Source organism: Gorilla gorilla, chromosome 3 (genome assembly GCF_029281585.2).
Source record: "Gorilla gorilla gorilla isolate KB3781 chromosome 3, NHGRI_mGorGor1-v2.1_pri, whole genome shotgun sequence".
NCBI classification, from domain to species: domain Eukaryota; kingdom Metazoa; phylum Chordata; class Mammalia; order Primates; family Hominidae; genus Gorilla; species Gorilla gorilla.
Genome location: NC_073227.2, coordinates 56,374,930 through 56,400,496, shown reverse-complemented (window position 1 = coordinate 56,400,496; position 25,567 = coordinate 56,374,930). Strand labels below are relative to the sequence as shown.

General features: G+C 35.9%; 1 protein-coding gene across 3 annotated transcripts in view; it reads right to left on the bottom strand.

Annotated features, from left to right (window-relative positions):
• SLAIN2 (SLAIN motif family member 2) overlaps positions 1-25,567 on the bottom strand; it is a 78,122-nt gene that overhangs the window by 34,357 nt on the left and 18,198 nt on the right. For all 3 annotated transcript variants that reach the window (XM_004038645.5, XM_031010353.3, XM_063705264.1), the window contains exons 2-6: positions 17,347-17,495; positions 9,293-9,457; positions 7,510-7,668; positions 4,412-4,771; positions 3,555-3,692 (exon numbers count right to left, since the gene is read on the bottom strand). In XM_004038645.5, coding sequence (XP_004038693.4) covers positions 3,555-3,692; positions 4,412-4,771; positions 7,510-7,668; positions 9,293-9,457; positions 17,347-17,495 — 971 coding nt within the window. The remainder of the gene's footprint in view (positions 1-3,554; positions 3,693-4,411; positions 4,772-7,509; positions 7,669-9,292; positions 9,458-17,346; positions 17,496-25,567) is intronic.

The following is a 25,567-nucleotide window of genomic DNA, read 5'->3' as shown; positions in this document are numbered from 1 at the left end:
TACAGAAAAAAAAATTATAGGGTATCAGCAGGTGATTATAATTACAAAATGGTAATTCTACCACTAGAGAAGGCAAGCAATCATTGTGAAGTTTAAGACACAGACAATGCATTATTTCTATTAACATTTTTATCCTAGGTTCCCAACCTTTTGTTTTTTCTTCTGTTTTTGTGAAGAATTATTTTTCATTTCCATAAAGCTTTGACATGCTAGAATAGTTCAAATACAGAGCATGTATGAGGGGACGAGGTAGAGGATATAGATATAGCTAGTTTTAGAAAGTATCTGGGATGCTGTTTGGACATGTATCATGTAAACTTTTGAGAAATCCAGAATGTAACAGTTCAAACTAAATATGAAAGCATCTTTGAAAGCCAAGTACAAACATTGTTTTGGATCATCTGTTCATATGCTGTAAAAGCATGGCTTATAATATACATAAGTTTTATTATTTAACCTTCTTAATGATTTACTATTTTTCTTTCCTGTTACATTAACATTGTGGATGGTTTTTTTTGCATCAGCCAAATGTGTCAGGGGAAAAAAGAAGCCAGAAACAGGATATTCTCAAGTGTCAAATTAATCTGTATCACTCACGATTTCAAAGATAAAGCTCAAATTCTATCCTTCAAGTGTTTTCTGAATTCCTGTTTTCTATACTATTTATTAGTACTACAGTGAGTATTATAATGGCACTCTCGGTTACAGAGTTCACAATAAGACTTGGAGTACTAAGTTTAAAATGTAATTTGCTATAAAAACAGGTTTTAGCATATATCTAGCTGAATAAATGTGGTTTACAAATCTCTGGGTACCAATTTTCTACAGTGCTTTAAACATTAGAATTTTAAATCTTAGGAAAAATGGAAATTATATTTCTGGATAAGTTTTATATCATGGTCTAAACCATAGATGTGACAACTCTCACTAGGTGAATTTGGACTCTCACCTATTGAGATCCAGTGCTCAAGATGAATCAACATGGGTTTAAATTCTAACTTGCCGCTTACAAGCTGTATAATCAGAGATAGGTTATTTGGCCATTTAAAGCTTCAATTTCTAATCTGTAAAATGTGGTAATAATCGTACCTCCTTCATAGAATTGTTCTAAGGATTAAATAAGATTATGCATCTTAATACAGTATAATATAAATTTCTGTTATATAAGTAATATCATATGCACCTTGTAAATAAGGAAAATTTGTCAATATATCACAGAAGTCATTTTGATTCAAACATAGTTTTTTCGTAGCTTGTTTTTTTTTTTTTTTTTTTTCTTTCAATAGACTAGAGTGCAGCAGCATGATCATGGCTCACAGCAGCTTCAAACTCCTGGGCTCAAGCAATCCTCCCACCTCAGCCTCTTAAGTAGCTGGGACTATAGGCATGTGACCACCATGCCTGGGTAATTAAAAAAAAAAAACTTTTTTTAGAGACGAGGTCTTGTGTTGCTCAGGCTGGTCTCAAACTCCTGCTAGCCTGTTGATTTTTGAGCCACCAAGTAACAACAGCTTAACATGAAGTATATGAAGTCAGCTAAACACAACAGGGCCAAGGAAAAGTGTGAAGAAATTAAATTAGCTGGGCATGGTGGTGCACGCCTGTGGTCCCAGCTATGCAGGAGGATCACTTGAGCCCAGGAAGGTGAGGCCGCAGTGAGCCATGATTGTGCCACTGCACTCCATCCTGGTGACAGAGTGAAACCCTGACTCAATCAAAAGAAAAAAAAAGATGAAAATGAAAAAAGGGTTAAATATCTTCAAATTTTTAACTGCTTAATAAACAAGTTATAAGTGAACAGTCAACAAACTCGTTTGTATCACTTCTTCATAGCCTTGAGAAAATGAAAGAATATAACACAGCTACCACTTCAACCACTGATAGTAATATGCCACAAGGATCTGAGACAATATGCATCCATTGTGTACCTACAAGGATCTGAGTGAATAAGCATCCCTTGTGTCCCTACAAGGACCCAAGTGAATATGCACCCTTTGTGTCTCACAGCTCATATATGGGACTGATGTGAGCTGTGAAACACATGGGATGAATACTGAGCGTTTATAGGATCATAAAAATAACTGTAATCATTTATTTAAAACTGTTTTGACTACATGCTCAAATCTATCCTAGCTAAAAAGTAATTTTTTGAAATTCCTTTAAAATCAACTTGTACATTAATATACACAATGCCCATTTACTCCAACATCACTACTTCTTGGCTCAGTTCGGCTATTTTGTCCTAGATGATCTTACTGTATGATTCTCTCTGATCTTCGTCTATGTTGCATATGTTTCCTTAATTCAACAGTCTCAACCTTTCCTTTCCATCACATTACCTTCAAATCTTTCTTTAAAAATGAAGTTCTATATCTCCTGGAGTATTTAATAAAGATTTAACATGAATTTAACTGTGCTAGTATCATTATTGTTTTTATTAATGCTTTCTAAGAAAGTTGCTTGGGTTTTCAGTGGTCTGTTCCAGGACTATTCCCTCCACTCCTCATCATCCTATCATTTTTATTGTGTAATACTGCAGAATGTGAGGTTTTTAAGGAATGTATATTTTGTGCTATAGTAGAAATGCCTGTATTGATTTAACATACTACTTGCCACAAAATAAAAACTCAAGTATCTATTACAAATAATAGTTGAATACAAATACTGTCACATTCATGGGTTAGTAACCACCCAATGACCAAAACTTATTAAAAATTATAATCTACATGTGTTCTTTCTACTACAGTTCTAAAATTCACCTTCTCTGTTTAAGAGTTTAGCTTTAACTCTAAGAATTTGTTTTCTGAAAGATAATTTAAAGAGACAAGTCCTGATCAATTCTTAAAAAGTGATGGTTTCTGGCAATTTATCTCAAATTTTAATCTATAAGTAGGATTAGGACTATGAATTAATTTGGCATACATATTGATTCAATATTGTATTTTTTCATTAAAATAGCCTTAACAAACACAGAAAATCAAATCAAAACCAGAAATCTTATCTCAACAGATGCAGAAATAAAATGAGATCATCCAAGAGTTCTCCTAGTATACTTTTGTTTTGGAAAGAAAAGAACTTCAACAATTCAACTTTGATAACAGATTTAATATATTGCAGGTTTGAACAATGGATTATTTTGAGTATGATTCTAAAATTATGTAATAATCAAACTTTTAGGTATTTTTAAAGTGGAGGTTATTAAAGAAAATTTACGTACTAAGGGACATATATTTTTGGATGCTCTACTGGTTTTTATTTCTAATTCTAGTATCTATAAGCAAAAGCTACATCTACTTTTTTAATAGTTACATTTTGCTTATTTTAAAATTCTGGAGAGACCAGAGTTTTGTATAGATAGATGTACTGGCAGAATCAAGTATCCCACATAGAAAATTTTAAATTGTAATATAACTTTGATTATCATCCAGCAACTAATAAACACTAAATTTTACTATAGCTATGGTTTAAAACGGTTTTTCAGCATAAAACAAATATCTAAAATTTTCACTTCTCTTTAAATAACTGATACATGAAAGCATAAGAAGGATACTTACTGGCTGAAGCCTGAGGTTGCATACGAGGTATTCCTCCGTTTGGCACTTGAAAATTTGAGTCACTTCTGCTGCTTTTCACTGAGTCAACTTGTGTATTAGATGTTCGGGACAGGTTTGGAAGACTGCGTCTTAGTTTTTCTGCAACAGAATTTTAATTTTAAAAAAATCATATTCTTTCAGATGGAGAAAATTAAAATATTAACTAGCATTCAAAAATCAAATTGTTTATCAAACATTCTGTTTATTTTAGATGAGAAAATAGGAAGGACTTGTCTTATTAAAAAAAACAAACAACTCGATCTAGGATCTGTAAGTGGGTAGAATAAGAGAACACTTAAAGATAACCGCAAATTTTATATTTAAAGCAAAATCTAAATACAGGTAACTTCATAAAACAATAAAGCAAAAACAACATAACCAAGTAAAATGAAATTCACTTTCTCTTTTATTTTTGTAATGATTCACTATTAATAAAATAGTAAACCTGACTAAACTCTTGATTTACTTACCCGAAATAGAAAAACTTGGCAAAAATTGTATTACTTTCATAGTGAAATATAAAGGACACTTTTTCTCTTTTTTTTAATCTAGAAACTTTTTTTTTTTTTTTTTTTTTGAAAACAGGATCCTGCTCTGTTGCCCAGACTGGAGTGTAATGGTGTGATCACAGCTCACTGTAGCTTTGAACTCCTGGGCTCAACCAATCCTCCAGCCTCAGCCTCTCAAGTCACTAGGACTATAGATGTGCACCACCATGCCCAGCTAATTTTGAAAATTTTTTTCCTAGAGATGGGGTCTTGCTATGTTACACAGGCTAGCAGAAACTGTCTAATTATTAGTAAAATCTGCTATTTTACCTTCATTTTTAACATTGCTTGTCTGTAAATCTGTGGGATGGCCTTGAAGTGAAAGGCGAGGTTGCTGCAAGCGGCTAATCATAGGCTGTGGGGACACTCTACTATATTCTATTCCCCGAGCAGGAGATCGTGAACGAGGTGAATTTCTGGGTGACTGCTTAGGTGACGGTCGAGGTGAATTGCGTGGTGATGGTGAAAACCTGTTAACAGCAGGGTATACTGCATGATGCATATTGTCATCTTCATCATCTAAACTTTGTGCATCAAGTTCCTGATCACTAAAAGTACCCCGTCTTGTAGAATTGCAAGATGAACCAGAACTGCGCCGAGACGTGGTGGCTGCATATTCTTGCCGGAGACCTGGCAACAATGAATGTTATTTATTTAAACAATATTTTTAAACATTTAAATAATTTTAAAATTTAAAGTAAAAGATTATCACTGAGAAATTCAAAGAGGGTGTAAAGTGTAAAAGAAAACTCCCTTTCTGCTTTTAGACTTATATAGGCTTATATGTCCATATAAGGAGGCATAAATCACATCTGAAGGTTATTTTTAAATTGAATGAAATCCCATAAACCACTGCCCAATTTCCAGATTTCTTCTTAAAGCTGAAATCTGTCTCACATGGTAGAATCATAAATTTAAAAATATTTCTACCCCTAAAGACAGTAATCCAAATTTGAGACTAATATTAAAGGAATATTGAGGGGAAACAATTACCATCCAACCAGTGGAAAAAGAATACGTATGTGAGTAAATAAAACTTCTTGGATACTTAATTACTGAAATAATCTTACTCATGAAGATGATAAAGTACCAAAGAAACTTCTAGCCCACTTATAGGAATTCAGTACTTGGGCACAAACGAAATCTTGATTGCTTCACTACCCAAGAGACTTCCATTTTTATTGTTTTAAGCTTGTTTTCAAGCTTAAATTCTAAGTCTTCAAGTAAGAATTTTCAAAGAATTCTCCTATATAGCTTGATACCTTCGAAAACACCCAAGCAACCTTGGGAGCCGTTCAAATAGTACAGATGCTTCTAGAACAACAGAAAAAAAAGTTGATACGTAACACAGTCAATGAAGAAACAAACTGCAATGCAAACGTACAGAATTTAGGTAATATTCTGAGCACAACCTGCTAACTATTAGCACTCCAGTCAAAAAGATCTGTTATAAAGTGGTATTCAAATCCTAAAGTCATGTATTCACACACAGAAAGTGCTATCAACACGGTTCATCAAACCAGTGGATGAGAATCACCCCAGGGTATCCTTAAAACTATAAATTCCTGGAGTCCACTTAGCCCTTCAGTTAGTCGGGGAACCAAAATAGTAACCAACAAGTTACTTAGTGTCTAGTTATAGCCAACATGGCACTAAAGTCACCTAACAAAAGACAACAGACCAATGAAAAGAGCACTGTTGGATCACTATAGGATCTTGCATTTCTCATCTTAAAAACGAATGACCTTGACCAGGTGACTGCCCAAATCTGTAGTTCTACATTTCTAATCATTACAAAACACAATGTTGTAAAAAGGAAAATCATCTCTAAGACCAAAAAAAAAGCTGTAGTTTTCAAGAAGTATCACATATATTTTTATTACTATTTTTACTCATCAGGAAAATAAATATTCATGCATGTGGATGGCTTAGAAAAAATTATTAAAGTAAGACTAAAATTTCTATTGTTACCAAAACACAATACAAAACCAAAAGCAAAGAGCTGGTTGAGCTTCTAACAAAATACTAGGATCTAAAAAGCCAGGGTTCAAAGAAATGAGAGAACTTGTTCTAAAGTACAGAGTTAGGCAGCATTCTTCATTTCTTCACATCCACAACAATAACCAGCCCCTAACCAGCTGACAATACCACAGTCTCACTGAGGAGTTAATTAAAATTACAGAAGAAAAAGAGTACTCTGCTATTAGGTTGCAGGGCTAAATAAAGCAAGCACTAAGTCCTTCTATCTTCCTAGGGGAAGCTATATGGAAATGGGAAGTGAATCAGCAGAATAAGAAACACTTTAGTTTCTTAATAAATGCTACAGCTTGATAAAGCTTACTACATATTTAAAGAGAACCTATTACATACACAGACAACAGAAAGTTTTTGAACTAAACCGTAGCAATGCTCCATTAACCTCAGCCACTTGTCAAGACTTGTCAACATATGTATTTCAAGGATTCTTTTCATTGTAAAGGTTGAAGAGATTGCTTTAGAGAGATTTCTTACTTCATAGTTATGCAGATGGCATCTTCTAATGAAATGCACTGGCAAGAATAACTACCTTCAGATGAGTACCAGGGCAAGTAGCCATGAACCCTTTAAAAAGTATTAAAAATTTTGTGCATATGTACATTTTGATGATAAAAGGAGTTATAATTTTTATAGGATTCTCAAAGGTATCTGTGACCTAAAAAGTTTTCATCATTCACTCTGCAAAGCACCATCACATGCTTCGTTTAATTTAATGTCACAATTCCAATGTTCTCCTAAAGGTCTTTTTTACAGTTTACACCATGTATTCTCAAGTGAGGAGATATTCATTCCCAAGAGGGCAAAAACTGGTTCTTGGGATGTGAAAAAATTCCTAGATGTCATAATTGTATATGGCCCTCATAGTACTTAAACATATATAGAGTATATCTTGCGGTATTAAGATTTCATGGGGAGTGTGGGAGAAAAGGAAAAGAAGTTTTTAACAACGCTACTTAGGGGAGCAACCGAAAAGAAAAAAATTGAGAAACGCTGGTTTACACTAAAACACAAAGGGTAATAGACTAACAATTACAAGAGTTAAGTGCTAGTGCAGAGTAACATGCAGGGTATAAAAACCAGTCATAGAAGCAGAGCAGCATAAATGCTGTTCTTTGTCCCTCACACAGCATAACTGCTCTATGTAAAAATGGACTCTCAAAACAAGTTGATGAATAAACATGTACATATGTTGACTAAGTCTCTGAAATGTCCACTGCAACATTTCTACTTTCACTACATTACTACCCCCACAATACTTTAAGACATATTTAATATACAACAAAATTATGCAATAGTAAAAAACCTCAACTCTTAGCAATTAGAATACTTACTTTCTTCCTGCATCCGGGCTAGAATCTGTACATCAGTTACATCATTTAGCTTATAATTGGATCCAATTGAATCTTCATCTAATTCTGAAGCACTTAACTCACTATCTATAGAGGACTGAGGACTGAGTGGAGGATTTCTGTCTGAGCTTTTCAAGTTACCTTAAAAAACAAAGAAAAAAATTCAAACTCTGGTAAAGCAACTATTGAATAAATGCCTACTGCAACTAACTTGATATTATACCCTTTGATTTAATTCATTCTTGTTCTGCCTTTTCTGCTTAAAAAATTCCCTGAAATTAGAAATTGACCTCATTAAGAAAAATGAGGGCTACTGAGACTCCTTTATATGCTATGGCATAAACATATTTTCATCTAAGTATAACTTATCTATTCTCTTATGTAACGATTCAGCTTTCAGCACAGTGCCTGGCAAGTAATTGGTGTTCAATAACTATATGTTAAGGATTTCAACTTGCACAAGATAGCCAATGAAACTGCTCTATAAATAGATGAGTTTATGATGTAGTGTTTTCTTCTCCCGAATTCACAGTCATTAACAAACACCATCATCTTTTCCCTCATTTTTCTAAATGAGAAAACTATAATTTGAATAAAATGATTCCTTAGAGATTTTAGGAACAAAGACCATGAGGCTTGTTTCTCCTACATTATGCCATGTTTAAAGTACTTTATCATTCTAAACCAAAAGGAAGACAGAAAACAGGCCAGAGGAATAAAGAATACACACATCCAAAAAAGTCTAACTTGTTTCTAATGAAATATTTTCATCAGATCATCAACTTTTACTAAATAATGAAATCCCAACACTGTCACTAATATTTCTATTACAGATTTATCTGAAACACTTGTTTTCCAGAATTCTTCACCATAACAGTCAGCTCCAACATGAAAAGCATGTAAGGAGAGCAAGAAGAGTACAAAATAATTAATCTTTATACTATTAATGAAAGAAGAGCAGAGTGCACATGATAGGAAAAGTACTACAAGGTCAGGCTCAAATAATGCCTGAACGAAATTACCTATTTTAAACAAATATTGCAGCTTAAACTTTTTAACATGGTATCATCATAGGTGAAGTAAGTAGCAAGTAACAACCTATATACTACACAAAGAATAGGATCATTAGACTAGGGAGTGCACAGGTCAAAATTTGAGGTGGTTAACCTTAATTTTTAAGGAAGTTATAATAATCAGTCATAACAACAGCTTCAGCGACAATAAGAGTAAATAAATGGGTGAATTGTGAATTCGTGAAGAGTAAGCTACACAATAACAGTCTCAGAGCAGAACATTCTTTCCCTGGTTTATAGCAATCTGGCCTTCCCACATCATTTACTGGCCCCTCACTCTGTTGGTACATTCACCTCTAACCTCATACTATTATTTAGCTGCAGTATCAAAGTTTATTAAAATTCCTATAAAGAGGTTTTAACTCTGTAGTTTTTACAACCCAAGTAGGCTGTTCGATAAGGATCTATTGATTAAAAGAATCACATTTGTAACCCATTTAATTAAGCCAGACTTACAAACTTTTAGGTACTTGCTAAAGAAAATTTTATGTATTTAGCACACTGGCTTATGTTTATACCCCTGCTGCCTAATATAGTACCTGGTGCTAAGTTGCTCCTCAATGATATTTTCTTTAACCAGTTAAAAGTTTCATAAATAAAATGAACTTGAACTGCAGATGAATGTTATTTTCTGATACAGTGCAGTAAGCTAAAAAACATTCCTTAATAGCTCCATATCATTTTCTCCTTACCTGAATTTCCAGGAAGTATAAGCTGTTTGACTATAGGAGGTCGCACTGGGGTTGAGGATGGAGAATTGAAGCCACTGCTGTATGGGCTACTGGCATTTGGACTGTAAGGACTGGTATAACTCATAGAGTTGAAAGGATTATTATATAAATTCTGCCTCTTGAGAGCTGCATTAATGAGAAGGGGAAAATCAAATTTAACAACTGAGAAAAAGTTAACGTTTCATTTCTAAAGTTTTCCTATTAGAAAACTAAATCATTACCTCAATTTAAATGAAGAAATATTCTTATGGTAGTGGGGGAAAAATATAATAATCCCAACAAATTGTTTCTATTATCTTAAACTGTGTATGCAAATAAAACAGTAGCCACACCAAACAACAAAAATAATGCAGGAAGAGTAACTCCTAAACAGATTATTGGCCACTTAATTCACTTCTACTATGTTGGAAAGTTTATTCTTTGATACTTGCTGTATCAATCCTGAGTGACCTTTAAAAATAAATGGAATATAAAAGCATACTTATGTTTTCTCATTTTTCTGTAACAAATGTATTACTTTTTATTCTAAAAAATATTCTTTGGGCCAGGCACAGTGGCTCATGCCTGTAATCCCAGCACTTTGGGAGGCTGAGGTGGACGGATCACTTGAGGTCAGGAGTTCGAGACCAGCTTGGCCAACATGGTGAAACCCTGTCTCTACTTAAAAAAAAAAAAAAAAAAAAAAAAAAAAAAAATTAGCCAGGCATGGTGGTGCGTGCTACTTATGAGGCTGAGGCAGGAAAATCACTTGAACCCGGGAGGCAGAGGTTGCAGTGAGCAGAGATCGTGCCACTGCACTCCAGCCTGGGTGACAGAGTGAGACTCGTCTCGAAAAAATATACGTATTTTTTTTTTGTAGAGATGTGGTCTCACCATGTTGCCCAGACTGGTGTCAAACTCCTGGTGTCAAGTGATCCTCCTATCTTAGCCTCCTGAAGTGCTGGGATTACAGGGGTGAAACACTGCACTCAACCTATTACTTTTTTTAAAAGCTATGAAATAAGTTGTTTAAATCGCCTTTTCAAAGTTTGGATTTTTTTTTTTAAAGCAATACCGACTATTATTAAGCCAGTTTAAGGTCAAGACATGGGAAATCCTTTAAAAAAAAAAAAAAAAAAGTCGGCCGGGCGCAGTGGCTCACGCTTGTAATCCCAGCACTTTGGGAGGCCGAGGCGGACGGATCACGACGTCAGGAGTTCGAGACCACGGTGAAACCCCGTCTCTACTAAAAAATACAAAAAATTAGCCAGGTGTGGTGGCGGGCGCCTGTAGTCCCAGCTACTCGGAGAGGCTGAGGCAGGAGAATGGCGTGAACCCGGGAGGTGGGGCTTGCAGTGAGCCGAGATCGAGCCACTGCACTCCAGCCTGGGTGACACAGCGAGACTCCGTCTCAAAAAAAAAAAAAAAAAAGTCAACCTGAATACTTCTGTCAAAAAAAGAAAAAAAAATGTGCTATGCATGTAAAATTAAATAAATAGTACAACAGTAGGACTAAGATATCAAATGCATATATTTAAAAAATTAACACTTAAAATACTATTTCTTCCTTCAATCTTTTTTTTTTCTCTGAGACAAAGTTTTGCTGTCACCCAGGCTGGAGTGCAGTGGCGTGACTTCGGCTCACTGTAACTTCTGCCTCTTGGGCTCAAACGATTCTTGTCCCTCAGCCTCCCAAATAGCTGGGAATACAGGCATGTGCCACCACGCCTGGCTAATTTTTTGTATTTTTAGTAGAGACAAGGTTTTGCCATGTCTCCCAGGCTGGTCTCGAAATCCTGAGCTCAGATGATCCACCTGCCCTGGCCTCCCAAAGTGCTAGGATTACAGGCGTGAGTCACCGTGCCCAGCCCCTTCCTTCATATTCTAATATCCACAGCTTATTCAATATTATGAGCACCGGCAAGACCACTTTATAGAATATATACAAGAAACAGGATATGGTGCTCTCTCTCTTAAGAGGCTTGCAGCCAAGTACCACAGGCAGAGTCAACAAACATTGCAAGGCAAAATGAAACGAGTACTATCATAAAGGTGCAAAGGGCAATGGAAAGGAAGAGTTAGGAGTAATTCATTACAACTGAGAGAAACTGGGTAAGGCTTTTTGGAAGGAGAGGCACTGAAGCAGTCTTGAGAGGATGAGTAGTAACTTGACAGCATGGGGAAAGTATGTGCTTTACTCAGTATTTATAAGATGAACAAAAGCAGTGTCTCGGAAATGCAGAGCATGCTCAGGTAAGTGTGATAAAGCACAGGGCAGGGACAAAACAGATAAAACCAGCTGAAGCCAGGTCATGGAAGGCCTGAGACACTACGCTCAGAAGTCTGAAACCTAGTTAGTAGGTTTCTAAACCTATTTAGTAGGCCACTAAACCTATTTAGTAGCAGTGATAAAACTATCTGTGATTTTGATCAAGCATATGATATGATCTGATCAGTGTAAGGAGAAAAAATGACAGAAATCTTGATGTTTAATAAGTTAGACTGAACTAGGTAGTACACGGTGACTAGAAAAAAGGAAAAAAAAGAAAAAAAGATAGATATTAAAAACTGGAAAGGATTGTTAAAGAAAAGAAATCAGCTGAATGAAATGTCTGGTTTGCCTACTGGTAGAGTAGTGGTTTTGGGGAGGAGGAACATACGTTTTCTGTTTAGTTAGACAGTGCAGTAATTTGGACCATGTAGTTTTGTACATATTCACCATGAGACAAGACGCAAGATAAAACAATATTTTATATATATTTAGTATGCAGTATGTGGCATGATCTTGGAACTATCAACCTGTGCAGAAATACAGTTGCTAAATTCTACCTTTTTCCTCCTCCTCCATCTCCTCTGGAGTTTATTCTCTTTTACTTAGTTATTAATCACTAGCATTCCAAGTTCTAAGCCTTTTTATCTTCTCACTCTATGCCATATTCTTTCTCCTAAGGAATCTCAATCATACATCAATTATTATCTATATGCTAAACATTCCTCATTATTTAAATTTCTAGTCTTAAGTTTTCCTCTGAGCTTCAGACCTATATACACCACCCATTTAATGTCTCTCCCCTTGGGTATGGCAAATGTATCTAAGTCAACATATAAGATCAACTCATGATCTTCGCACTAACATCTAATTCTCTTCCAAGGGTCCCTCTTCCAGAATGATCCCAATATTCATCTTGTCACAGAAGCTGGCAACTTAGAAATCACTACTGATATTCTTGTCCACCATTTCCTCATATTTGGTTCATTCCTTTTTATTACCATATCTACTATGCTTTCCATTCAGCATACATGGCCTAGCTATCATTATCAACCCTCCTCAAAGGCATCCTACATTCACTCTTGCCCCTTTTCAACCTACTTTCCATACTACTACTAGAATAACCTTTCCAAAATAAAATTGATGACGTCCTTCCTGTCCACATACACTACACCCTTGCAGAAAACCCTTCGATATTTTTCTAGTGCTCTTAAAAGTCCACAATTGGCCGGGTGCCAGTTGCAGTGGCTCACACCTTTAATCCTAGCACTTTGGGAGGCCAAGGCAGGTGGATCACTTGAGTTCAGGAGTTCAAAACCAGCCTGGCCAACATCGTGAAACCTCGTCTCTAGTAAAAATACAAAAAAAATAGCTGGGTCTGGTGGCAGGCACCTGTAATCCCAGCTACTCAGGAGGCTAAGGCAGGAGAATCACTTGAACCCGGGAGGCAGAGGTTGCAGTGAGCCAAGATCGCACCACTGCACTCCAGCCTGGGCAACAGAGCAAGACTCCGTCTCCAAAAAAAAGAAAAAGAATAAAGTCCACAATCTTTAACATGGCCTATAAGGCTTTACAGAGTCTGGTTCCTATGTATCTTTCTGGCCTTATCTCACATCTCTCCTTTCCTTACTCTTCTCCAGCAACTTCTTCGTATATGTCATGCTTCATCCCACATGGAGCCTTTGCACATGCCTTTCTTTTTATCTGGAATGCTCTACTCCATCTCCTTTTTCTGAGATGGAGTTTCACTCTTGCTGCCCAGGCTGGAGAGCAATGGCACGATCTTGGCTCACCACAACCTCCACCACCGGGGTTCAAGCGATTCTCCTGCCTCAGCCTCCCGAGTAGCTGGGATTACAGGCATGTGCCACCACACCATTAATTTTGTGTTTTTAGTAGAGACAGGGTTTCTCCATGTTCGTCAGGCTGGTCTCGAATTCCCAACCTCAGGTGATCCGCCCACCTTGGCCTCCCAAAGTGCTGGGATTACAGGTGTAAGCCACTGCGTCCGGCCACATCTCTTTCTTAGCACACTTAAGTTGTTCTGAATCTTAAGGTTTCAGGTCAAACATCATTTCCTAAGGGAAAATTCCTATTTCTCAAAGCACTATACCTTTATTCCTTTATTATATATATATATCACTAAAAAAATTATTTGTAGTATGTTTCCCCTACTAGATGATAAACTCCATTAAGTGCCAGTACAGTGTTCATTTTTCTTTATAATGTACCCCACCTCCACCCTTTTCCCAAAGCCTGATACTTAACAGGTTTGCATTAAAAATTATTTGAATATATGCATGAATGAATGTGATTCAACAGAGGTGATACTAAACACCATATAAACAGATGAAAACACCAAAACAGGGAGAGATATGAGGCAAAAGAGAGACCTGGGGCAACCTAAACCTAAAACAGGCAGAGAGGAAGCAAAGGGAATGGGAAGTTATTGGTTAACACGGGTACAGAATTTCAGTATGGGATGATGAAAAAGTTTAGTATAGGATGATTAAAAGCTCTTTTCATCTGGATATGATAGTGACAGTTGCACAGTAACGTGAATGTACTTAATGCCACAGGACTGTACATTTTTAAAGGGTGAAAATGGATAATTTTGTATTATATAATTTTATGACAATTTTTAAAAGATGGGCAGAAAAGGAAGAATCTTCAATGAAGACTGAAAAGAAAAGAGCAGGGAGGGTAAATGAGGGTTTAAAAGACAATACACTATCAAAAAAAACAAGTGAAGAAAATTTTAGGAACGAGTGACAGTGCGCTGCAGCGAACCTGAGTGTGAAGGAGTAATAACTGTTCTGCTGCAATACAGCACTTAAGTTCCTAGGAAGCTCTGCCTTACCAAAAAAGTGTATTTAAAAAAAAAACAATCTCCTTGGGAAATGGGGGATTTACAACTACAAAGTTCAAACTTGTAAAAGCCAAATTTTTTTCCTTAAAAAATTTTAAATATATATTTCAAATATACATTGTATTTATAGCTGTAGCTATTGTTCTATGAATACAGCTATAAAATTTAAACAATGTTAAACAGATGCAGTACTTAATTACACCTAGTTATGGTTCAAGAGTAACTGCCTCTCTTACACACTCCTAATATTCTCCTTGCAATAAAGCAAAAAGCCACTCACTCAAAATTGCTATTTTTGAGGTGCAGCAGCTTTACTTTTACCCAAGTCCAGTTTGCTAGTCACCAATTGCTAATAATTCGTACTCCTTAGGACGTTTTAAACCAGGGGTTGGTAAAATATAGCCTTCAGGCCAAATCTAGTCCACTACCTGTTTCTTTAAGTAGTTTTACTGGAACACAGCCATGCCCACTCATTTATGTATTGTCTATGGCTGCTTGCATGCTACAAGAGCAAAGTTGAGTAACTGCAACAGAGATCTTACAGGCAACAAAGACTAAAACTGTTTATTATCTGGCTTTTTGCAGAAAAAGTTTGCCAGAGTTTTATTTATTTGTTTACTGTCTGACTCCTAAGAATATAAGCTCCAAGAAGTAAGCCATTTTTTGGTCTATTATATTCACTGCCATAACTTCAGTGTTGAGAACAATGCCTATTATAGCAGATTCTCAATACATGCTGTTCAATGATGAAAATTCCTAATTAAATTGTAAGTTATATTATTTCTAAGTTGGGGTACTGAAAAACAGTTTCTAGGGATATATATATGTGTGTGTATGTATATGTATGTATATATATGTATATATGTATAGGTACATATATGTATATATATGTGTATATATGTATGTGTGTGTGTGTGTATATATATATATACTTTTTGTTTGTTTGTTTTGTTTTGTTTTGGCAACAGGGTCTTGCTCTGTCACCCAAGCCAGAGTGCGGTGGTGCAAACATGGCTCACTGCAACAACTTCCTGGGCTCAGGGGATCCTCCTGCCCCAGTCTCCCGACTAGCTGGGACCACAGGCGCACAGCACGCCTGGCTATTTTTATTTTTTTATTTTTTGTAGAGGTGGGGTCTCACTATGTTGCCTAGGCTGCTTCTGAACTCCTGGACTCAAGTGATCCTCCCAATCAGCTGGGATTACAGGTGTGAGCCACTGCACCTAGCCCTCTAGGAATATTCTTTTTTCTTTCAATCATGCTCCTTCTATAGGAATATTCTCAATATATAGTCAGAAAATTTCCATACTTAATGTTCTGTGGCATTAAGTACATTAATGCCAGAAATTGGTCAGAAAATGTCCAGCTATTTAAAATGGTCTACTAGCTTGTCTACATATTTCTAATAATCTCTTATGAATATAACTTAAATCAAGCTTCAGGGTATAATTCAAACAAACAAGCTGATAGTCATACTAAACATTTAAAAAATCACATAAAGGCTATTGCTTTTTCAGAAGTGCTTCTTTGGCCAGGCATGGTGGCTCACACCTGTAATCCCAGCAGATTGGGAGGCTGAGGCAGGCAGATCACCTGAGGTCGGGAGTTCAAGACCAGCCTGGCTAACACGGCAAAATCCCGTCTCTACAAAAAATACAAAAATTAGCCAGGAGTGGTGGTGGGCACCTTAGTCCCAGCTACTCAGGAGGCTGAGGCTGCAGTGAGCCAAGATCACACCACTGCACTCCAGCCTGGGCAACAGAGTGAGACTCCATATCAAAAAAAAACAAAAAAAAAACAAAAAACAAAAACAAAAGGGCTTCTTTTCATAGAGGAAAAGTAATACTTTAGTGTCAAAACTGACCCAGATTCAGAACTTCTGTAATAACATCCCGTAAGTTATTTGCATGTAACAACCACTACCCCTTATCGCCAAATAAACTTCATTTTATGTATGCCACTTTAACTGTCCCCTCTGCTTCTTGTGACCATTTTCAGCTTAAACTCTAACCACAAAGCACATACTGTTTTCTATAATAAAGCCAAAATAAGTAATTTTAAGTACATGGCTGCCAAGTAAATAAAAACCAGAAAAACAAAAACAAAACTAATCATGCATCCATCTTTTACTATCTGAATATTTCATAAAACAGACTGAGAGAAATACAAGAAGAAATAAACAATATTTTTCCTACATTTCTGCCCACACTGGCATGCTACATTAAATGTTATAAACAGCCACAGACACATTTTGTCAGCTTTGTGAATGCTATTAAACAAAAGAGCATAAAAGCAATTTAAACCTAAAATGTCAAGTAGTTTTACATAACAAGGGAAATGAATACATTTACTCAGCACTTACTGTTAGCCAGAAAACATGCTAGGCTCTTTCACATAACACTTAACCCTGAAAATTACCTTTCAAGGTTCATCATTCTTATGAGACAACTGAGCTCACACAAGTCAAATAATGCAGTGACAGAGCAATTAAGGGCTAGAGTGAGAACAAGGTCTCTGTAGCTCTCCACTTGTATCTTTCTACCATACCAGTTTCCCCAAAGAGTGGAATGTGAGAGGATTTTATACAATACCAGACATTTTATATTTTAATAGTTATTTAACTTGTATTAGAAAAAAGCTTATCATACGAAATTCATTATTTCATGGATATTATTCTTTAGGATGAGGCTAAATAAAAACAAGATTTTTTTAAAAAGCTATTAAGTAAATGATAGAACAGGGTTATGTGAACATGGGAAAAACTCTCATGATGATATGAACAATGAGATTTGAAAAATGCTCCAAAGAATTCCTTCCTAAAAACACGCTGCTCAACATTTATGGTTTTTGACTAAAGAAAGCAAAGAGATGAATTTACAAGCAAAATTATAGACATACCTGACATAGTTTGATCAAGTTTGTGGATAAGAGATTTTTTAGCACACTCAACGTCAGGACTTGGGTAATCCAAAACTTGCCTGCACCAAACTAATGGACTAACCGATTTCTGCATTGGTGTAAGTTTTTTCTTTGGTGATGAATACAGCCTAGAAGAAGACAACAAAAAACAGAAAATTCCTTATTAAGCACAAGGTTATATAAAACAGGGATCCTTTTGGATCGATTTAAATAGGGGAGAAGGGAGTAAAGTCATGGAGTATATTTTAAATCACCCACATTTACTTACTGCACAGGAAGAAAATTATAGTAAAACAATCAATATAAATCCAAATTCCGAGTACTAAGTGAACCCAAATGAGGTATTCCTAAAGTAGGTGTTTTACTAAGACTATGAGAAAATACCTGTCTTTCCAACAGTTTATTCTGTTTTCAACACTACTTGACTAACTCCCTAATATAGCCAGATTATTAAATCTACCTAGGAAGCAGAAGAAGGAGCTAAATTCCTTGCTCTCCACCTATTTCCCTTCCCACGACATACACAAACATCTACCATTAGTGATTCATTCCTTTTAGTTAAGCAGTATCCAATTTGTAGTCCTCTTTTCAAATGACAATGTGTTGGAGAAAAGCAATACTTTAACCCTAAATAACTAAATGTGAATCAATTACTAAATTGCTTCAGTTTCAGAAAAGGACCAAGAGACAGTATTTTATAAGCTAACAGGGAAAGTATACAGAAGGGAAAAGTTGAGCAGAAGATAAGGAAGTGTGTACATAAATTTTCTACTTCATGTTTCTCAGATTAATCCAGATTATGTCAGTTACTATTAATTTATTTCAAGTGTCACTCCATATGAAAAATGCAAATAGCTATTGATTTCTAACCAGGGTGATTTTCAAATAAGACACTTTAAATGGAATTTATGAAGCAAACAAAATTAGGCTTTGATACTGTATATCTAGTGAAACGTTTCAATAAGGAGTCAATAATTTCACATTTACATTAATCAAGTTAGTGTAATAACATGAAGTGTTGTTTCACTGTAAATATTTAAATAAAGATGTATCTACAGAACTACAATAGACAAACTACTTTTAGCGGCAACAGTACCTTTTCCATCACTTGTCTCTTTTCCCCATCTATAACTTAGGTCTGTCTCTCATATGCATTATTTAGTTTTGATCAAGATCATCAAGGCTAAATAATGGGGTAGATGACCATTTCTTTAGTCTACAATCCAAATTCATTTGGACAAAAATAGTGAAATAAAATCTCAATTTATGGAATAACTATCAATTCAAAATGAAATCAATGGGGTTCATTCTCTTTCCAATTTAAATACTGCAAAGATTCCTTAACAAAAATCTCTACCTCAGCAATTACACTTTAAAAATTGTGGTAAATATTACATACTGATATCCTATGTCAGCAAATGTTTAGCAAGGTAAACCTCTATAGATGAATAATAACAATAATAAAACCATTTTATGATATTATCACTACTCTTTCAATATATATATTTTTCCTACACTGACTGGTTTTACATAATTTACCCACATGGCTCACATGTACTACATACATAGTTCCCCTACTGCTGGCTATGAAACTCCTTTTTAAAAAGTGCAAAGCAGGGCCGGGTGCAGTGGCTTATGCCTGTAATCCCAGCACTTTGGGAGGCGGAGGCAGGTGGATCACCTGAGGTCAGGAGTTCAAGACCAGCCTGGCCAACATCTCTACTAAAAATACAAACCCCAACTCTACTAAAATACAAAAAATTAGTGAGGTGTGGTGGTGGGCACCCGTAATTCCAGCTACTCGGGAGGCTGAGGCACAAGAATTGCTTGAACCTGGGAGGTGGAGGTTGCAGTGAGCCAAGATCACAATCACACCACTGCAGTCCAGCCTGGGCAACAGAGCAACACTGTCAAAAAAAAAAAAAAAAAAAAGCCTCAAAAACATTACGTTCAGTGAATGCATACTGACACATAAGAATCCATTTATACGAAATGTCTAGAAAAGCATATGGAGCAGAAAAGAGATTTGTGGTTGCCTAGGGCTGGAGGTGGGAATGGGAATGAGGTTTCTTTTTAGGGTGATATAGATGTTCTAAAATTATATGATAGTGATAATTATGGTAATGGTTTGATCATTGTAAATATACTAAATTCACTAACATATAACGACTTTTATGGTATGTTGATTATAAGCTATGAATAAATTTTATGGTATATAAATTATATCTTGATAAAGCTGTTTTTAAAAAGTTGCAAAGTGCTTTGGCATCTTTAAAAATACAAAAACTACTACAAACTAAATGAATACAACAATAATTCAAAACCAACTAAAACATCACAACTGCCCCCCCACCCCCAAATCCCTCATTTCTTTCCTGTTGCTAATAGCATTATAATTCTTTCAGTTATAAAGACTAAAAGTTTGTAATTTAGGATTGCTCCATCTTATTTTCTACCCTTATCAATAATCTGTCACCAAGACTTGCTGAGCCTACCTTTATAAACTATTTTTTTCTCCCATTCCTGTACTTGCTCCCTTAATTGGGAATACAGAATGCTCCTTCCTTCCATTAGCAGATTAAAGCAACTTGTCCACACTTATTCATAGTGATGAAAAGGGAGACAATGATTCAGTAAGCCCTGGGTACACCAACTTTCTATATCACTCTATCCTCTTATTTCAGTGTCCCTATGTATTACTACCTGAAGTCTAGAAACAAAGGGCGTTGGCCCGTATGATATTGGCACAAAATTCCTTGGTCAGGTAACGTTTGGTTGAGGTTTCAAAGTACATACTTCTAAACCTGCCAGAGGACACATGAGCTGAGCTGTACCACATAACTGAATTCACCTTTAGCAGGACAGAGTTGTTTAAGTCTCTCAATTTAAAAGGAAATCCTAAGTAAACTCTCATTACAAATAAACCTATTTGTAATAACAATACATATCATATTCTTTGCTCATTTCTTACAAACACATGGACTTGTTCAAAATAACTGTTTTTCCCACTAAAGACATTTTTTTCATTTTGACACTTTAGAATTTCTTAAATCATAGAACATGATTTAATCAAGAGGGACACAATTCTGATGAACACAGCAAGTTTATTTACAGTTAATGCAACCTAAAACAGGTTGAGATTTAACAAGTTTTTACTTGCTTAAAAAAACAAACATTACTTCATTATCCTATTACTACTAAAATTAAGTCATGGAGGCCCAATGGGGAGCTCAGCCTCCAACCTGGCAAAACAAGGAACTGGGACATCCTATTCAAATGCAGATAGACTGGATTAAAAAATAAGACACAACGAAACGTTGTCTACAAAAGAAACATCTTAGATTCAAATTCATAAATAGGTTGAAAGTAAAAGAATGGGAAAAAATAAGACCATGAAAAAGTAACTACAAAAACTGGAGTGGCAATTATTAGGCAATAGACTTTAAGATATAAAAGATTACTAGAAACAAAAAATTACTGGAAACTAAAAGGAAGATATAACATTATAAATTTAAACATACCTAACAACAGTAATAGAACTGAAAAGAAAAACAATTCAGAAATTTTGTTTTGGGGTTTAAATAGCCGACTCTTAATAACTGAAAAAAGAACTACATGGAGAATCAGAAAAAATACAGAAGACTTCAGCAACATTATCAACCAACTTTACTTAACCATTTATGGGACACTCCATCCAACAGTAACAGAAAACACACTCTTTTTAACTGCACGTGGAACATTCTCTGGGACAGACCATGGGCTAGGACATAAAACAAGTCTTACTGAATTTTTAAAAACTGAAATTATTTAATGTATGGTTTCTGACCACAATGGAATTAAATTAGAAATCAGCAACAGAAAGCAATGTAGTAAATTCCAAATATTTGGAAATTAAACAACATACTTATAAATAACAAAGGTCAAACAATGTATCACAAGGGAAATCAGAAACTACTGTGAACTGAATAAAAACAAAAACACAACATACCAATATTATGTGATGACGCTAAAAAAGTGCTTAGAGAAAAATTTGTAATTTCAAACACATTAGGAAAGAAAAGAGGTCTAAAATCAATAATCTCAGCTTGAAAAATTAGAACAAGAGCAAATTAAACCCAAAGTAGGCTGGGTGCGGTGGCTCACGCCTGTAATCCCAGTACTTTGGGAGGCCGAGGCTGGTGGATCACCTGAGGTCAGGAGTTCAAGATCAGCCTGGCCAACGTGGCAAAACCCCATCTTTACCAAAAAATACAAAAATTAGCGGAGTGTGGTGGCAGGCACCTGTAATCCCAGCTACTTGGGAGACTGAGGCAGGCAGAATTGTTTGAACCCGGGAGGTGGAGGTTGCAGTGAGCCAAGATCCCACCACTGCACTCCAGCCTGGGCAACAGAGCGAGATTCCATCTCAAAAAAATAAAAATAAATAAATAAATAAACCCAAAGTAGCCAGAAGGAAATTATAAAGATTAAAGTAGAAATCAGTGAAATAGAAAACAGAAAAGTATAGGGGGAAAAAGTGCTTTTTTTTTTTTTTTTTGAGATGGAGTCTTGCTCTGTTGCGATCTCGGCTCACTGCAACCTCCACTTCCCAGGTTCAAGCTGTTCTCCCTCAGCCTCCTGAGTAGCTAGGATTACAGGTGCCCGCCACCACGCCCAACTAGTTTTTTGTATTTTTAGTAGAGACGGAGTTTCACCATGTTGGCCAGGCTGGTCACAAACTCCTGACTTCAAGTGATTCGTCTGCCTCAGCCTCCCAAAGTACTGGGATTACAGGCATGAGCCACTGCACCAGGCCTATTTTTTTTTTAAGACAGAAAAAGGATAAATTTTTAAGTGAGATTGACCTAGGAAAAAAGAAAATACAACTTACCAAAAACAAAAGAGAGGACATCGCTACAAACACTACTGCGATTAAAAGGAATATAAGCGAATATTATGAACAACCTAATGCTAATAAAATAGATAAAACAGATTAATTCCTAGGAAACAAATCACCAAAAAAACTCTAAAAACTCAAGAAAGAGAACCTGAATAGACTTATAAAAGAGACTGAATTAGAAATTTAAAAACCAGCCTGGCATGGTGGCTCACACCTATAATCCCAGCACTTTGGGAGGCTGAGGCGGGCGGATCACAAGGTCAGTAGATCGAGACCATCCTGGCTAACACGGTGAAACCCTGTTTCTACTAAAAAAAAAAAAAAAAAAAAAAGTAGCCAGGCATGGTAGCACATGCCTGTAGCCCCAGCTACTTGGGAGGCTGAGGCAGGAGAATCGCTTGAACCTAGGAGGCAGAGGTTGTAGTGACCCAAGACTGAGCCACTGCACTCCAGCCTGGGCGACAGAACAAGACTCTGTCCAAAAAAAAAAAAAAGAGAGAGAAAGGGAGACAGAGAGAGAGAGAGAGAAAGAAATAAATTTAAAAACCTTCCCAGAAAGAAAAGTTCAAGTCCACATGTTTTCACGTATTAATTCTATCAAATATTAAGGAAATAATGCCAATACCAATCCTACACAAACTCTTTCACAAAAACAGACTTAATGGTAAAAGACCAAATAGTTTCTCCTAAGACTGGGAACAAGATCAAGATGTACACTCTCATACTTTTATTAAATAATATACAGTACAATAAGGCAAGAAAAAAAAAAACTAAAGGCATCCTGATTGAAAAGAAAGAAGTAAAACATGTTTAATCGCAGACATGATCCTGTATATAGAAAATCCATTATAAAACTCTTAAAAAGAAATAATAAATGTGTTCTGCAAGGTCACAAGACACAAGATCAATAAGCAAAAGTTGTATTTCTAAACACTATCAATAAACGACCTGAATATGAAATAGATATAACAATTTCATTTACAACAGCATCAAAAGGAGTAAAATACTCAGGAATAAATTTAACACATGAAATGCAAGATGTACACTGCAAACTACAAAACACTGCTGAGAGAAATTAAAAGAAGACATATGAAAAAATACACCACGTTTATAGATCTGAACATAAGACTGACAAGATGTTAACTCCACCAAACTGACCTTTAGAATCAACATATCCCTAGAAAACCTCAGCAGGCATTTTTAGCAGAAATTGACAAGCTGATCCTAAAATTTATATAAAAATGCAAAGGCCAAAGAACGGATAAAACAATTTTGGAAAAAAAAATCTTTTTAATTTTGCAAATCTCTGGACTTGCCTGCTCTTCAAATTCATCTTGTACACTGCAGCCAGTGTTTTCTAAAACACAAATCTGACTTTATTAGTATTGTTTTGCTAAAAATTCTGTGCCAGTTTCCCTCTGCCCTTAAGATGGAGTTTTTTTCTAAAAATGATCCCCACAGCTCTAGAGACCTAACCAATGATTTAACTGTTGTAGTTCTTCTTTAGCTTCATTTCTCACCTTCCTCCACCACACATATTTAAATAGCAGCCATATGGAATTAATTTCTATTCCTGGAAAGCTCAACACTTTTGCTTCTAGGTCATTTGTGCATGTTGTTCCCCTTGCAACAAGTTTCATTCCACTTTTTTGCTTACCTCACCCTCCCCTGCTCAAGTTCACCCAGCTCTTCTCTATTTTCTGTTGGGTATCAGCTTAAATTTCAATTCTTCAGGAAAACCTTCCTGGAAATCTCTAGTAAGATCATATTAAGTGTCTCCACTATGTACAACATTGATGCAAAATGTTTTAAGAAAGTATCTTTATAGACATTTAGATTGCCCTGTCAAAAAGGAAATTCTATCCCTTACGCCCATTCTAATAAGAGACTATATTTTATTCATTTTTGTCCTGTTTGAATTTTTTGAGTTGGTATTTATAATTTGAAAAGAGACATTTAAAAATGTGTTGGAGGCAATAAAAATGCTACACATGAACTTCAAACATTATGCTAAGTAAAAGAAGCCAGTCACAAAACATCGCAGATTGTATGATACCATTGATATGGAATGTCTAGAATAGGCAAATCTGAGACAAGTTGATCAGTGGTTGCCTGGGGATAGATGAGGGGGTGGAGAGAAGGAACGGGAAATGACTACTAATGAGCACAGGGTTTCTTTTCAGTATGCTGAAAATACTCTAAAACTAAATTACGGTGATGGTTGTACTATTCTGTGAATACATTAAAAACTACTGAACACTGAAAACCACAGTACACTTTATTTCTTATTTTTTATCTATTTATGTTTTTTTTTATTTTTTTTTGGAGACAGAGTCTCACTTCATCACCCAAGCTAGAGTGTAGTGGTGCAATCTCAGCTCACAGCAACCTCCGTCTCCCAGGTTCAAGTGATTCTCATGCCTCAGGCTCCTGAGTAGCTGGAATTACAAGCGTGCACACCACCATGCTGGCTAATGTTTGTATTTTTGGTAGAGACCAGGTTTTCCCAAGTTGGCAGGCTGGTCTCAAACTCCTGACCTCAAGTAATCCACCCACTTCAGCCTCCCAAAGTGCTGGGATTACAAGCATGAGCCACCATGCCCAGCCCACAGTACACTTTAAACGTGTGCATTTTATGGTACATAAATAACATCTTGATAAAGCTGTTAAAATGTGATAGGAATAAACTGGCCTTTCAAAATGCCACTTTTTCCCTTAGAACAATCATTACAAGGGAACTAACCACTATTTTTTTTTTTTTTGAGACAGAGTCTCGCTCTGTCACCCAGGCTGGAATGCAATGGCGCGATCTCAGCTCACTGCAACCTCCGCCTCCCAGGTTCAAGCGATTCTCCTGCCTCAGCCTCCTCAGTAGCTGGGATTATAGGTGCGCACTACCATGCCCAGCTAATTTTTGTATTTTTAGTAGAGACGGGGTTTCACCATGTTGGTCAGGCTGGTCTCGAACTCCTGACCTCGTGATCCACCCACCTCAGCCTCTCAAAGTGCTGGGATTACAGGCGTAAGCCACCGTGCCCGGACTAACCACTATTAAATACAACTTAAGTATACTGTTAAATACTGAGTTATTAGAAATGTAATTAAGAATAAAGTAATATAAAGCTTACAATAAGAAGTCATATTTTGGCCCATATGTCACACATACCTGTATAATATGGTGATTAAAGACAACTAAGAATATAACTATTTTTTTTAAGTGTAATAACTTTCAGTAATATGGAAATGTACAAATATAAGAAATGATAATAACCTCCCTTTCTCTACCAAAATTACACTCCAAAATTATTTACAATTTGGAGT